Raw genomic sequence first — 15,229 nt, 5'->3', positions numbered from 1 at the left:
CATTTTGAGCGTGGCCATTGCCAGTACCACCTGACTGGCCCTCGTGCCGGTGACACGTAAAAGCACCCACTACACTCTCTGAGTGGTTGGCGTTAGGAAGGGCATCCAGCTGTAGAAACTCTGCCAGATCAGATTGGAGCCTGGTGTAGCCACCTGGTTCACCAGTCCTCAGTCAAATCGTCCAACCCATGCTAGCATGGAAAGCGGACGTTAAGCGATGATGATGATGATGATTTGACGGGGCGGAGAGGGGGGGGGGGTTAAAAAATAAGCCCGTCACCAAATAAAGTGACAATGCAGGGAGTTGTAAGTAATCCAAATTTAGGGCCTCGGCTTTAAGAAAATCGGTTAATTAACAAAAGGGTCACTTACCTGACACAAACACTCTGTACTGGGAGCGACGCGAAGGGGGTCCACCTTTTCCGCGACCTCGGCCCCTTCCACCAGGTCCAGTTCCACGTGGAAATTCAACTCTCAACTTGTAGTTGTCATAGTTGTAGCCATTTCTTTCCCGTACCGCATCTTCAGCATCCCTAGATGATGAATACATATAAAGACAACAGACTATTAACAAGGAAGAATCATAAAATACAAAAATGTATCTAAAACAAGCCATGTCCGACCCATGCCAGCATGGAAAAGTTGATGTTTAAATGACGATGATCCAATCCATGCCAGCATGGACAACAGACATTAAATGGTAATGATGGTGATGATGATAAACAGAATGTTTATAGATCATAGAATCAGAGTAGACTCAAGCAGGATGGTATCAAAAGGGTTGACCCTTTAGTTACTATATTTCTATTGAAATACACTGCTTCTTGTTTCAAAATAAACCTTGACAAATTCGGTAAAATAACTTTAAACAGGAAGTTTGTATGACCCAACAATTCAGAGAACACCATTGTGCTCCTATGTCTGTTTTGCTACAATCTCTATGGTCTGATGCCCTTCCTAACACCAACCACTTCACTGGGACTAGTGAGGTCATCAACTCGCAAGACCCACCCCCAACTAAGCTGGGCATGGTATTGAGAAAGTTGGCTTTATGCCAGGTGATGAGAGGTTAACTTTTCAGCACTTAAACCAGTCATATCCATCTAAAGTATTCTGGGGTTTTTTTTTTGGTTCAAACAAGCCAGATTTAGCCTCTCTTAATTACTTTACATTGTGATCTAGTACTTATTCTATCGGTCTCTCTTGCCAAACCACTAGGTCACTGGGACGTAAACATACCAACATCAGTTGTTAAGCGATGGTAGGGTGACAAACACAGACACACAAATACACACACACACATATATATACACATACAATGGGCTTCTTTCAGTTTCCATCAACCAAATCCACTCACAAAGCTTTGGTCGGCCCAAGGCTATAGTAGAAGATACTTACCCAAGGAACCATGTGGTTGGGAATCAAGCTACTTACCACACAGCCACTCCTGTGCCTTCTTACCCCACAGCCACTCCTACATATATATATATATATATATATATATATATATATATATTATATACACACACACACACACATATATAATTTGAAACTAAACTCTCTATGCAGTAAGACAACCTACCTACATTGTGTGTACATATATACAGCCAAGAATGTTAAGTGATAAAGAGAAAAAGGTTTTCCAAATGACATCTGATCTGTTTTTCAGATAACAGTGGAGGCTCAAGTTTCACTAAATTAAGGATGGGCGGAGATTTATTAACAAGGTTGCCTCCAGGCACAGACGTACGTAACAAAAGTCGGTTCAGTAAGTGTTTCCAGCAAAAGACAATTGCAGTGATAAAATAATGTGTTTGCAGAGAAATCAGCAGCAAACAACATTATAAGATCAGAAATCTCTCAATGATGGAAATGAAGATATCATGATAAGGATCCAAACGCAGACAGAGCACCTCAAATGGAGAATGAGACGATATCGAGAGAGGGAGAGATTCTAAGACACAACAAGAGGGGGAGAGAGAGAGAGAGAGACGGAGGGAGCAACGAAACTCAATTATCAGGTACACAGGTTGGGAATGGAATATTACAAATGGTAGGGTTGGGGCAGTAACTTTGAAGGTGGCCAGTTAACCCTTTTGTTACTGATATTTCTAACAAAATAAACAGGCGTATGAGTGGCTGTGAGGTAAGTAGCTTGCTTACCAACCACATGGCTCTGGGTTCAGTCCCACTACGTGGCACCTTGGGCAAGTGTCTTCTACTATAGCCTCGGGCCAACCAAAGCCTTGTGAGTGGATTTGGTAGACGGAAACTGAAAGAAGCCCATCGTATATATGTATACATATATATATATATGTGTGTGTGTGTGTGTTTGTGTTTGTCCCCCCAACATCGCTTGACAACTGATGCTGGTGTGTTTACGTCCCCGTAACTTAGTGGTTCGGCAAAAGAGGCCGATAGAATAAGTACTAGGCTTACAAAGAATAAGTCCTGGGGGTCGATTTGTTCGACAAAAAGGCGGTGCTCCAGTATGGCCGCAGTCAAATGACTGAAACAAGTAAAAGAGTAAAGAGAGATGATATGATTCAATAATCAGAAAAGGTAATCGTGATGGATATATTGGGCTTCATATATTTGTAACCCCAGCAGCATGTTGATGGTGTGTGCTATTGTTTAGAAACAGGACTTATAATGGCAATGATGAGAAAGACAGCATCTCCTTATCTGAGGAGTTTTAGTTTAGCCCCAGTCAACACTGAATAAGAATACTCATCATCAAAAGCTTTCCAGATGTGACCATCCCTTACTGATTCAGCTATCTACAGGCAGTAGCAGTAGGAAGTAGCACATCAATATAAGGAGTCACCTTTAAACCAGAGGGCCTACTCCGAGTACTTGGACAGTGGTGGTCATGGTGGTGGCAAAGGTGATAGTGACGGTGGTAGTGTTGAACCATGCAATGGTCTGATGGTCAAGCAGAAGAAAAAAAAAAGAAGAAACCCCACAAAGAAACACAGTAACAACATACCTGGGGTCTTCAAATTCCACAAAAGCAAATGGTGGTCCTCTCCTGGTTTTCAGGTCCACAAAGGTTATCCTGCCAAATTTGTAGAAGAGATCTTCAATATCTCTGGCACGAATATCAGGGGGAAGGTTGCCAACGTAGATCCGGTTCTCACCTCCTCGGTAAGACACAGAATTGCCGCCAAATCCAGATTCTTGTTGCTAAACAAAGAAACAAATATATATACAAATTTAAATATGTATCATTAACATTAATAATAATAATAATAATAATAATAATAATAATAGTGTGGCTAGCAAGTTTAGGCTGTTGCCAGTACCACCTGACTGGCCTTTGTGCCGGTGGCACGTAAAAGCACCCACTACACTCTCTGAGTGGTTGGCTTTAGGAAGGGCATCCAGCTGTAGAAACTCTGCCAAATCAGATTGGAGCCTGGTGTTGCCATCTGGTCTCACCAGTCCTCAGTCAAATCGTCCAACCCATGCTAGCATGGAAAGCAGACATTAAACGATGATGATGATCTCAAAGATAATGGAGGTATTCTTCAATATCTTAAATTCCTTTTTTCTCTTCAATGATCCCTGGTATAGCTTCAACAGGGCCAGATTCAGTGGAGAGCTACACTCTTGTTTTGCTCACCATTGAGTGAAAACAATGTTGTTGTGCCCGAGATCTCAGCAAAAATTACAATCATGTCTGGAATGCAAATCTCTTATCAAAACTTCCTGCCTAATAAACTCCACCTATCTCTTATCTTCTTCATTGACAAGTTTACTATCTGGCTGACTGCCACCGCCATGGCATAAGTTGATGGAGGTCTTTCTTGCTGACCCACTTTTGATTATCTCTAATGTTCCCCAGGATTTGGTTTCCCCACCTCGTACACACACACACGCACAACACAAACACAATCTTCGAAACATCAATGACCTACTTGCTACCGACATCCAACAATGCCCACACTTATGCAGATAACACGATTCTTCATTCTTCTCTAACATTCCCCAACCATGCACCAACCACACACAACCTACACATCACACACTAAGCCTGCATCAACCACGAGACAATCCTTCAGTGGGGGGGTGGGAATAACTTTGTTTCTTTTAACAGAAAAAAAAAAAGCACTGCGCACATCAAGAAAACACCACCACAATACACCCCACCCCGCCTCCCATTAAATACAAACAGCACTCAGTAACAGTCCTCCTAGTCACTCTAAATCAGAGGTTCTCAACCAGGGTCCACAAGAGCCTTGAAGGGTCCACATAGGGTTTTGTGTTTAAAATTCATGCGCACGCCTGACTGGCCTTGTAGGGTTTTCGAGCGAGATCGTTGCCAGTGCCCCTGGACTGGCTCTTGTGCGGGTGGCACATAAAAGACGCCATTTCGAGCAAGTGTCTTATACTATAGCCTCAGGCCGACCAAAGCCTTGTGAGTAGATTTGGTAGACGGAAACTGAAAGACCATCGTGTATGTATGTGCGTATCTGTGTGTCCCACCCATTTCTGCTTGACAATTGATGTTAGCGTTTGCGTCCCCGTAACTCGGAGGTTGGGCAAAAGAGATCGATAAAATAAGTCGATTCATTTGACTAAAAATCAAGGCAACACAGATGTTATAACATCTGCGTTTAACTCCATTTATTTATTTATTTACTTATATATATATGCGGCCGCGGACTTCTTCCAGTTTCCGTCTACCAAATCCACTCAGAAGAATTTGGTCGGCCCGAAGCTATAGTAGAAGAAACTAACCTAAAGTGCCATATAGTGAAACGGAACCCGGAACTATGTGGTTTGTGGTAGTGAAATATACATCATCATCATCCTCAGTCAGATAAATATGGAATGACTCTCCGGGCCGCCGTCGCCCCATGTCCGCCCCCACCGAAGATTTGACGATCAAATGTCACATTCCGTTTAACCGTGTCTTAAAAGTCCTAAACCGTTAGTAATAAATTATCTCCCTTCGTTTACTTACACACACACACACACATATACACGGATGCACACATACATTCACATATATACATACGTGTGCGCGCACACACGTTCACATATAGATTGGGCGCGCGCTGCACAGACATACATATATATACATGCATGCATGCGTACGCACATATTCACATATAGATGGGTACTACACACGAACACAAAATATTCACTTGTATACATAAGTACACACGCACACGTATACATACACACATGTACATTCACATATATATGGAAAGGGTCTACTAACATATACACGTACACATACATACACACACACATATATATATATATACACGGCGGAGGTGAAACATACATATATACATACATTCTCACCTATTGAATTTCTTGTAAAAGATGATAAAATTTATTCCTTACACAGCTATACCCATATTATTAATATATATATCGTGTGTGTGTGTGTGCGCGCTGAGAATAACTCTAATTTTGGCAGAAAACCAGTAATTTTAAGGGGAGGGGCAGTCGATCACCTCGATCCCCAGTGCTCCACTGGTACTTATTTCAATCTAACTTTACGTTCCGAGTTCCCCGCCCACCGAGGCCCACTTTGTCTATCATCCTTTCCCGATCGAGATAAAGTATGTACAATCTGAATGCCAGAGTTGATGGCTTCGACTAAGCCACATCCACTGCTGGCCTTGAGGAGCCAAAATTTGAAACCAATAATAATAATAATAATAATGGTTTCAAATTTTGCCACCACAAGGGCAGCAATTTTGGTGGGGGAGGGGATGTATCGATTACATCAACTGGTATTTAATTTATCGATGCCCCCCCCCCCCGCCGAAAGGATGAAAGGCAAAGTCAACCCTCGGCGGGATTTAAATTCAGAACGTAGCGATGGGCGAAATACTGCTAAGAATTTAATCCCCCGGCGTGCTAACGATTCTGCCAGCAGGCCGCCATAATAATAATAATAATAATAATAATAATAATAATAATAATAATAATAATATGCTAATCTTGGCATTTAGCGAATATATAAATCGTAATTCTCACCCCGCCACCCTCCATTTCCAAAACAAAAGTATGTTGTCTTTGGTTCTTGAAGTTATTTACCGATGCAACAATTAGATCTTCGATTCCACCACCATCACAAACAAACCGCCTGATTTATAAGCAAAGAAAATTATAAATAATATCGGGTTATCAGAAACCCAGGTTTTGATTTTTCTCCCAAGTAACTTCCTGAGTTCTGAGTCTTACTAAATCTGAGAGATCCCGTGACACCATTTCGCTGCTTCTTCGCAACTAAGGAAACTACACGTCGTTCAAAATGGTTAATGCTTTTGAGGAAAGCAATGAATCCCACGAATTATTCATCCCTTATTATTCCAATAACCAAAAGTGGGAGTCTTTTCCCACTTTTCTTTGGTCAAAACTAACCATTAATTTACATCGCGACAATCGTTTCATACGTGTGTGTGTGTGTGTGTGTGTATGTATGTATACACACACACACACGACATTAATGTATGTATACCCACATATACACATACATTTACGTTGAATCCAACGGTCAGCCTTCGACTTTTTCTATCTAAAGGGTTTTTTTTTAACAATATTTAAATGCAATCATTTATAGCTTTATCTACTTCGAGTTCCAGTTTAAACACACACACACATACATACTTCGGATTTCGTTTAGATACAAAATCCAAGAACCTGATCTCAACTGTTGGTTTATAAAACCCCTTAGAAACAAAACGCTAGCATCGATTCTCTAATTATTCTTCAGAATGGCATGAACATCACCACATCACCACACGCTCACGGCTTCTCCCTCAGAACATCACCACAACCACCAACTAAGCCAGAAAATTTAAAAACCATAAAAATATTTTAGTAAAAGACATTTCCAAGGAATTTCCATATTCCTTTCTTTGTCTATTTCCTCTATTCTCGAGATAATTTCGAAAATTATTTAGTCATTACAAAGAAAGCGAAAATTAAAATATCCAGAACCGATCATTTCGGTCTAAATTTGTTTATATAAATATATTTTTTTTAATTTCCGAAGATAATTACTGGGAGATAGGGTTTCAAATCCAACATAACGGATATTATTATTATTTGTTGAGGCGGTGTGGGGCTATAATTCTTTACTCTTCTTCTATAACCGCTACTATATACAAAGTCTAAAATACGTTTTGTTTTTAAAATAAACAAATAAAAAAACCATTTTCATAAAGACATGAAGAAAAAATAATTTTTTCCCTTCTTTTCATGGTGTTTTATAACCCGAAATTATGTAGGTTACCGTGTGTGTGTGTGTGTATATACGTATACAATATAGGTTATTTTGAGTGTGCTATTGTATATATACACACACAAAATAGTGCATATATATATATATATATATATATATATATATATATATACAAACACATATATATACACACACACATATATATATACATACACACACAAGATCTTTAATGAAGATATATGTAGCTTAATTGTAGATCGACGAGTTAAATTCGTGTATGTATATATATATATATATATATATATATATAAGCCAGAAAACAATAGCCATTCAAATATAAACTTCGTTCTAATTATTAATGCTGCGCTTATATATATAATTATAACATATAGATGTGTGTGAGTGTATATATATATATATATACATATTTGTGAAATATAAAGAAAGATTTACTTTATTAAACGCTAGGAGAAAATAAATTACTTAATTCAATTAAACTAGGCGATCGGGGAGGAATTCAAGATGTTTTATCTACCTATTCCGGGGTGTGTTTGTATATAACCTAAATTCAGAAATTATTTTATATTAAGAATATATATGTATGTAGTATTTAGGAATATCAACGTAAGCAATTGGTATTAATACCATTATTTTATAATTATTATTATTACCATTATAATTAACATTCTGTGCCAAAATTGAAAAGAATTATTTATTATTATTATCATTATTATTAATTTTTCTTATTAATTAAATAGTTAGAAACTGAAAAACGCTGTGACTGAATATCACACACACAAAGCAGCCTTTATATATATATCGTAGGCCAAAAGGAGGGAACCATGAGCCTGCTAGAAACAGCAGCTCACCTATACTTATATTGACCCCTTAAACTCTAAAATCAAGTGACACCTAGTTGTCTTGGAAGAGGAGAAGAGTTCAAGAAATATTGGATAATGTTGACGTATTGTGTTAAAAAAATATATGTAACAGGATGGTCACAATTGGAACGCCTTTAAGAACTTCATTGATTGATCGATCGCTCAGAGCGGAACAAAGGTTTTATGAAGTCTTTTGATTATTTATACATAAAGTTTAAGTGTTTTTTTTTTGTTTGCTTTTAATTAGATATGCTAATTAGTATTTAATAAGACTAAACTTAATTCTTCATTTGGGAGTGACATTACAACAATCGCTTGTTCTTTAACCCCAGGTCAGCCTCTTCCCGACAACTCTTCGGTCATCGACCTTCTGATCAAAGGCATTCTACTCGTGACCGTCCCATTTAGAATTTGCTTTGGAGAAGTTTTTGTTAGTATTTCCCCCCCCCCTTTTTTTTTTATCGTGGTGCATTAATGATTACATTAACCGATGTTTCTCTGACCTCAGGGAATATATATATATTTTTTAATTAGATGCTATATTCAACAAGAGCATCCGATCAATCGTCACATTCACTTTAAATAAAAGATACACCATAGTCAGTCATGCGTGACTATTATCGAAATATTTTAAGGCAAATCAGATTTGGGTGATGAAACCAGAATTCCGCCTATAAATGTAGTCATATAGATACATATATATACACACACATATATGTATAAATATACACACACACACACATATATATATATATATATGCACACATACGTCTATATACATATACACACACACAGATGTATATATATCCATACACGCATACATATATATTTACGCGCACACAAACGTATATATACATACACGCACACAACCATACGTATATATACATACACGTACACAACCATACGTATATATACATACACGTACACAACCATACGTATATATACACATACACGCACACAAACGTACATATACATACACGCACACAACCATACGTATATATACATACATATACATACACATACACACGTGTATATATGCACACACACACACACAATGAATAAGCATATATATATACATTTATATACATGAAAATGCTGTCTCCTTCTGCAGCAAACTATTCACGTATTTAAAATGAAAGCAATTATATCGAAGCACACAACCGAACAGACATTATGACTGTTAATATCATAATAATTAACAATTACCAAAACGCACAGGGATCGTTGATAGATTAAGAAAAAGATCAGTGATATACTTACGTAATTCATAATGGTTATTTTTGGAAAACTTTAAAAATTATTTCTGAAATAATTCAATTAATGTTTCTCAATTAATAAAACGACGAAGTAAATAATGTCTGGAAAAGTTTAAAGTGCTTTTCAGCTGAGCACAGATGGATGTAAATGGGGGATTATACGTGGATATGCATGGATGTTTAGCAATCTGTTTGGTTGTGTGTGTGTGTGGATGTATGTATTTGTATAATATTGCTTGAAGGGGTTTATTAGGAGAAGAGATGTTAAGAGAGAAAAGCTTGGAGATGTTAAAGTGTGAGAGAGAAATTAAATAGCAGAAAGTAAAATGGCGACGAAACAAAGGAGAAGTGAGAGAGAGAGAGAGATGCAGAGAATGAAAGAGAGAGAGAGAGAGGGGGAAGAGAGCTGGCTGGTCATGCGCACTGGAGGTAAAAAGGGGGAAAACGATACAGTGTGATGATGGTGGAGGACTTAGAGGGACGGGAGATAACGTTTGAGGATTTTTACGTTTGTGTGGGTGTGGATACAGATGCGTGTATATATATATTTATTTATATATGTGTGTGTGTGTCGATACATATATTTGTGTGTGTATATATATATATATATATATGTGTGTGTGTGTGTGTGTGGATACATATGTGTATGTATATATATATATATATATATCATCATTATCATTTAACGTCCGCTTTCCATGCTAGCATGGGTTGGACGATTTGATTGGGGATTGGCAAGCCAGAAGGATGCACCAGGCTCCAATCTGATTTGGCAGAGTTTCCACAGCTGGATGCCCTTCCTAACGCCAACTACTCCGAGAGTGTAGTAGGTGCTCTTACGTGTGTGTGTGGATACATATATGTGAGTATATATACATACATATATGTATACATATATATATATATATATATGTGTGTGTGCATGTGAATGGCATCCGTGCCGGTGGCGCGTGAAAGCACCTATTACACTCCTGGAGTGCTTGGTGTAGGAAGGGTATCAGCCGTAGAAACCATACCAAATCAAACTGGAACCTGACGCAGCTCTCCAGCTGATCAGCTCCAGTCAAACAGTCTAACCCATGATCGGACGTTAAACGATGATGATGGTGATATATACGTATATATACATATATACATAATTTATATATATATATATATATACGTACGTACATTTATACATATATATGCCTAGAGTAGAAAAGTATATAAGCTTACGAGATGGTCACGGTTGAAACGATTTTAAAAACAAGATAGGTATTTAGAACATTCGTTCATATATTTCCGCACAACCATACGAACAGATGCATTAATGAAACAAGATACTTTATTTTCCATGTTAGATATTGTTTTCTATTTCCGACGCTTAAATCGCAAGACAACACCAGAGATTTAGCTTCGCGCTGAGTTCAAGCAATACATACACACACACACACACACACGAGGGCGTACTGAAAAGTTCTTGGCTTTGGGTAAAAGAATATACAGGAGGATCAATTAATTATGATTTTATCCAGCATATTCCCCTCTTAGATTCACACACTTATTGCAGCAGTCCTTCAGTTTTCCTAAGCCCTTTACAAGAACTCGGTCGGTTGGGTATCCAGCCAGGCCTTTCGCAAGACTCTTAAAGCCAAGAACTTTTCGTATGTACTTGTGTACGTGGATAGGAGATTTTAGTTCGTGTGACAGTGATGCTAATCTCACAAGCACCGACAACAAAATTCAAGCGAAAGTGGAAAACGACGCCAACACATCATTAGGTTGGCTTATAATCCTCAGGCACGTTCTCTTGGTAACGGCATCAACAACAGACCATGTTCCGGCAGCGAACTGCATTGTGGGTTGATATAAGCTACTGTAGAATGCCTTAGCGACAGCCAATCAGAAGACAAGTTTGAGCGAATCAGACACGACCGTTGAGCGTTGATGGTTACCGCTGCAGACATTAATAATTTTGATGTCGTGGTGTAAATTTTTATGTTTATGATTTATCATATAAAAATATTTTATCATTGTACGGATCTCGTTATACCTGCTATATGTTTAAATAGCTGGCCTTCAGTCACATGTGCGCGTTTATTGATACAAGCAATAGACACGCGTTTATGTAGCATATGTTTCGTTTTTTTGTTCTACACAGATCTTATATTCTGCTGTAATATGTCAAATTACTAGGGTCTTTCTGATTTGGCGGGCGCCCGCCAAATCAGAAAGATCCTTTTTTTTTTTTTTTTTTCGTGTTGGGGAACAGATGGTAGTCAGATGGGGGGCCCAATCAAGAGACTAGAGGGACTGATCAACCAGTTCAAAGCTACAGTTACGCACAGCAACCATTGAAATCGGTGTTGATGTGTTTATGTCCCCGTAACTTAGCGTTTCGGTATAAGATACCGATAGAATAAGTACCTGTCTTAAAAAAAAAAAAAAAAAGAGGAAGTAAAAGCACTGGCGTCGATCCATTCCACTACAAAATTCTTCGAGACGGTGCCCCAGCATGGCCGCAGTCTAATGATTGAAACAAGTAAAAATTTCAAGATATATATCCATATTCATAAACAACACATACAGACATATGCATATTATACAGTCACATACACGCAATCCTATTCATACACACACACACACGTACACTTTCTTATACGTTAGACACATACACACTTTCCGTTACAAATACGCACAGATACGTATACGGATACGCGCGCGCGCACACATATCCACATACACGCACAGTCAGATTCTGATACACAAACACATTCACGTAAATAGGTATAAACACTCACACACGGTCTCATTCATTCAGACACACGTACACACACTTATCTCTCTTCCCTAACACAATCTCGCCTTGTTTCCCTCTAAAATTAACCAAACGAAATATTCCACAAACACTAAAGACGCCATTATAATATTAAAAAAACATTTCTAATGATGTAATTCTTGTTTATAATTAAAAATAACAACAAAATGGAAGGAAACTAGAAAACATAAAATACTCAACAAAAATAAAGGAAAATTGTGGCGACCTAAAATACTTTAGAATGTATTTGAGAATTTCACTAACCTTATCAGCGAGGCGTCGGTGGTGTAACGGTTAGCATGGTTGCCTTCCAAGCAGTCGATCCGGGTTCGACTCCCGGCCGACGCATCCCTTGTGATTTTTTTTTTTTTTTTTAATTAATTAATTTCTTTAGATTGGTTTATATTGGCGTGTGATTATGTATATTGATTCATCGTCGTATCTACTTTTACTTGCTTCTCTCGTTGAACTGCGACCATGCTGGGGCATCATTTCAAAGTTGATTCCATCTGCGATACAAAAGATGTTATGTTTATTGACTATCTTTAGAAGGGCCGATAAATTAAGTACCAGTTATGCACTAGTGTCGATGTAATCGACTTAATCCTTTGTCTGTCCTCATTTGTCCCCTCTATGTTTAGCCCCTTGTGGGCAATAAAGAAATAAGAAAGTAATTTTGTACTTCTTTGTATTAAAATTTTAAAAATAAATAAATAAAAATAAAAAGAACACAAAAACAACAGAAGTGACATGTACTTATTTTTATTTTTTATTAATGTTGTTTTTGGTTTTGTTTTCTTTTTTTAATGTTCACATTTAACCCTTTTGTGACAATATTTCTCTTGAAATACTCTATTTTTTTGTTTCAATTAATTTTGAAAATATTTAAATAGTAAATTTTAATGTAATTTTTTAATAATTTTTATATATTTTTGTTTTCTTGTTTAGAAACCTCAAAACAGAATTAATTGATTACATTAACCCCAGTATTTCACTGATTCTTAATTGTAATCAATCCCTAAAGGGATGAAAGGAAAAACAAGACTTCAGTGAGATCAGCATTTGAACACAGACCCCCAAAGAATTGAAACAAATAACGATTTTGCCAATAATATTAATTTCTATCATAAGCCCATAACCACAAATTTGTGGGGAGGGGCTAGTTGATTAAATTGACCCTTTGTGTTTTTTAATGTGGTTTATGAACCATTGAAAGCGTTAAAAGTAGAGTGGAACAGGCAGGATTTGAACTTGAGACACTGCAACTAAATATCACATAATGAGGATAAGAATTAAACAATGGTCTGTGTGTAGAGAATGGTAATTGGTAATTTCAAAGTAATTTTCAGAGTTTGAAGCCTGAATGTAAAGCAGTCACACCAAAGGTCAAGTTTTCATAGGTCACCATTTGGAATCCAGCCGCGCGAATCATAGATGCAAATTGTTCCTGGAAAAGAAAGAGAGAGAGAATGAGTGAGAGGAAGAAAGAGAGAGAGAGAAAGTTGAAGAGAGAGATGTGAACCAAATCTCAGTAAAACCATCAAAACTCTATGTAACTACGCAGATAGACATGCAGACATCTCCCAAAAGTTGACCTTTTATTGAGGTCACCATACCCTGGAAATCTGCAATTTCTTGTCAGTCTGATTTCTAAATTGTATGTTTGCTTATATATATGTTTATGTGTACATATGTATGTATTCTTTTACATATTGGACCGGGGGGTATGGTGCACGATTTTAACATGGAAACTAGACAGAACAGTCAAATGAAGTTTATCTCTGCAGTTATATTACTTGCAGTGGAAGGACAGTGAGCTGGCAGAGTCATTAGCAAGCCGGACAAAGAGCTTAGTGGAATTTCTTCCAGCTCTTTATGTTCTGAGTTCAAATCTTGCTGAGGTCGACTTTGCCTTTCATTTCTTTCTGGGTTGATAAATTAAGTACCAGTTGAGCACTGGGCTCGATATAATCAACCGGCCCCTTCCAATAACATTTCAGGCCCCTTGTCTTTATAGAATAAAGGATTTACATATGTATTCAAACACATATGTATGTATGTATGTGTGTGTGTGTGTGCATGAGAACACACATGTAAATGTGCATAATTGTGTGATGTTAACATGCATGTATATGTATGTACATCTATATGTGTGTGTGTGTGTAAATATATATATATATATATATATATATACATACTTGTATGTATGTGTGTGTGTGTGTGAGAGTGTATGATTAACTTGTGCATAAATGTATACATATGTATGTGTGAGTGTGTGTGTGTGTGTGTGTGTGTGTGTGAGTGTGTGTGTGTGTATGCCTATACCAAATAAAAAGGTCAGCTGCATCAAATGTCATGGCTCGGAAGAACAAACAAACAAACAAGAACCCATTGAGTTCTTCAGTTTGTCTTTGATGTGGTCAGACAAGAGGAAGCAGTTTTTTTTTTAGTCGACCAGGAAAGAGAAGAAAGCCTGACTAATTGACTAACTTATGGATAGGTCAACATTACAGACAGGCAACAACAACAACAACAACACTGGATATAACAGTAGCCTTCACTGGTTGTTTGATGTAATGCTAAATGTTTGTTACAGCTCGTGAAGTTTATAATGAAAATGAATAAGAACATGAACACTTGCAACAGAACAGTAAATTTCAGCTTTACTGCCAAAGAAAATGAGACACACTGCATATATGCCATAGAACTTCACAAAACTAGACACCAATATCTAAGCATTGTTCAATGGCTAATTAGGTTACCTATGAAGAAAACCAAACATCATCAAACTAAACTATCCCCACCAACCATGAACCCACAAACAATTTGCAAAAATGTCTTGAATTTTGAAAAATGTCAGTAGCTCATGTGATGGAGAACAATTCTGAAGAAACACAAAGACTTCTTGGAGAAATCTTTGTACTTCTTTGTATAATCAGTATTCAATTTTTCACCGCCTGACTGGCCTTCGTGCGGGTGACACGTAAAAGCACCCACTACACTCTCTGAGTGGTTGGCGTCAGGAAGGGCATCCAGCTGTAGAAACTCTGCCAAATCAGATTGGAGCCTGGTGTTGCCATCCGGT

The 15,229-nt window shown here is 37.6% G+C and overlaps 2 protein-coding genes and 1 non-coding gene across 3 annotated transcripts in view; 1 reads left to right on the top strand and 2 right to left on the bottom strand.

Moving 5' to 3' along the window:
- LOC106876771 (serine/arginine-rich splicing factor 1B) overlaps positions 1-9,711 on the bottom strand; it is an 11,948-nt gene extending 2,237 nt beyond the window's left edge. Inside the window, exons 1-3 of the mRNA XM_014925459.2 lie at positions 9,352-9,711; positions 2,990-3,186; positions 373-533 (exon numbers count right to left, since the gene is read on the bottom strand). Of these exons, the coding sequence (XP_014780945.1) occupies positions 373-533; positions 2,990-3,186; positions 9,352-9,360 (367 nt within the window). The 5' untranslated portion in view covers positions 9,361-9,711. The remainder of the gene's footprint in view (positions 1-372; positions 534-2,989; positions 3,187-9,351) is intronic.
- Positions 9,712-12,420: 2,709 nt separating this feature from the next.
- Positions 12,421-12,492, top strand: Trnag-ucc (transfer RNA glycine (anticodon UCC)). The gene has a single exon. It is a non-coding gene; the product is annotated as a tRNA-Gly (tRNA).
- Positions 12,493-12,890: 398 nt separating this feature from the next.
- The window catches only part of LOC106876763 (2-methoxy-6-polyprenyl-1,4-benzoquinol methylase, mitochondrial), a 7,798-nt gene continuing 5,459 nt past the window's right edge, over positions 12,891-15,229 (bottom strand). The window contains exon 7 of the mRNA XM_014925451.2: positions 12,891-13,591. Coding sequence (XP_014780937.2) covers positions 13,490-13,591 — 102 coding nt within the window. The 3' untranslated portion in view covers positions 12,891-13,489. The remainder of the gene's footprint in view (positions 13,592-15,229) is intronic.

The sequence above is a fragment of the Octopus bimaculoides genome, chromosome 25 (assembly GCF_001194135.2).
Source record: "Octopus bimaculoides isolate UCB-OBI-ISO-001 chromosome 25, ASM119413v2, whole genome shotgun sequence".
In the NCBI taxonomy this organism is placed as follows: Eukaryota; Metazoa; Mollusca; class Cephalopoda; order Octopoda; family Octopodidae; genus Octopus; species Octopus bimaculoides.
Note: the sequence above shows the minus strand (reverse complement) of the source record. Positions and strands in the feature narration are given on the sequence as shown.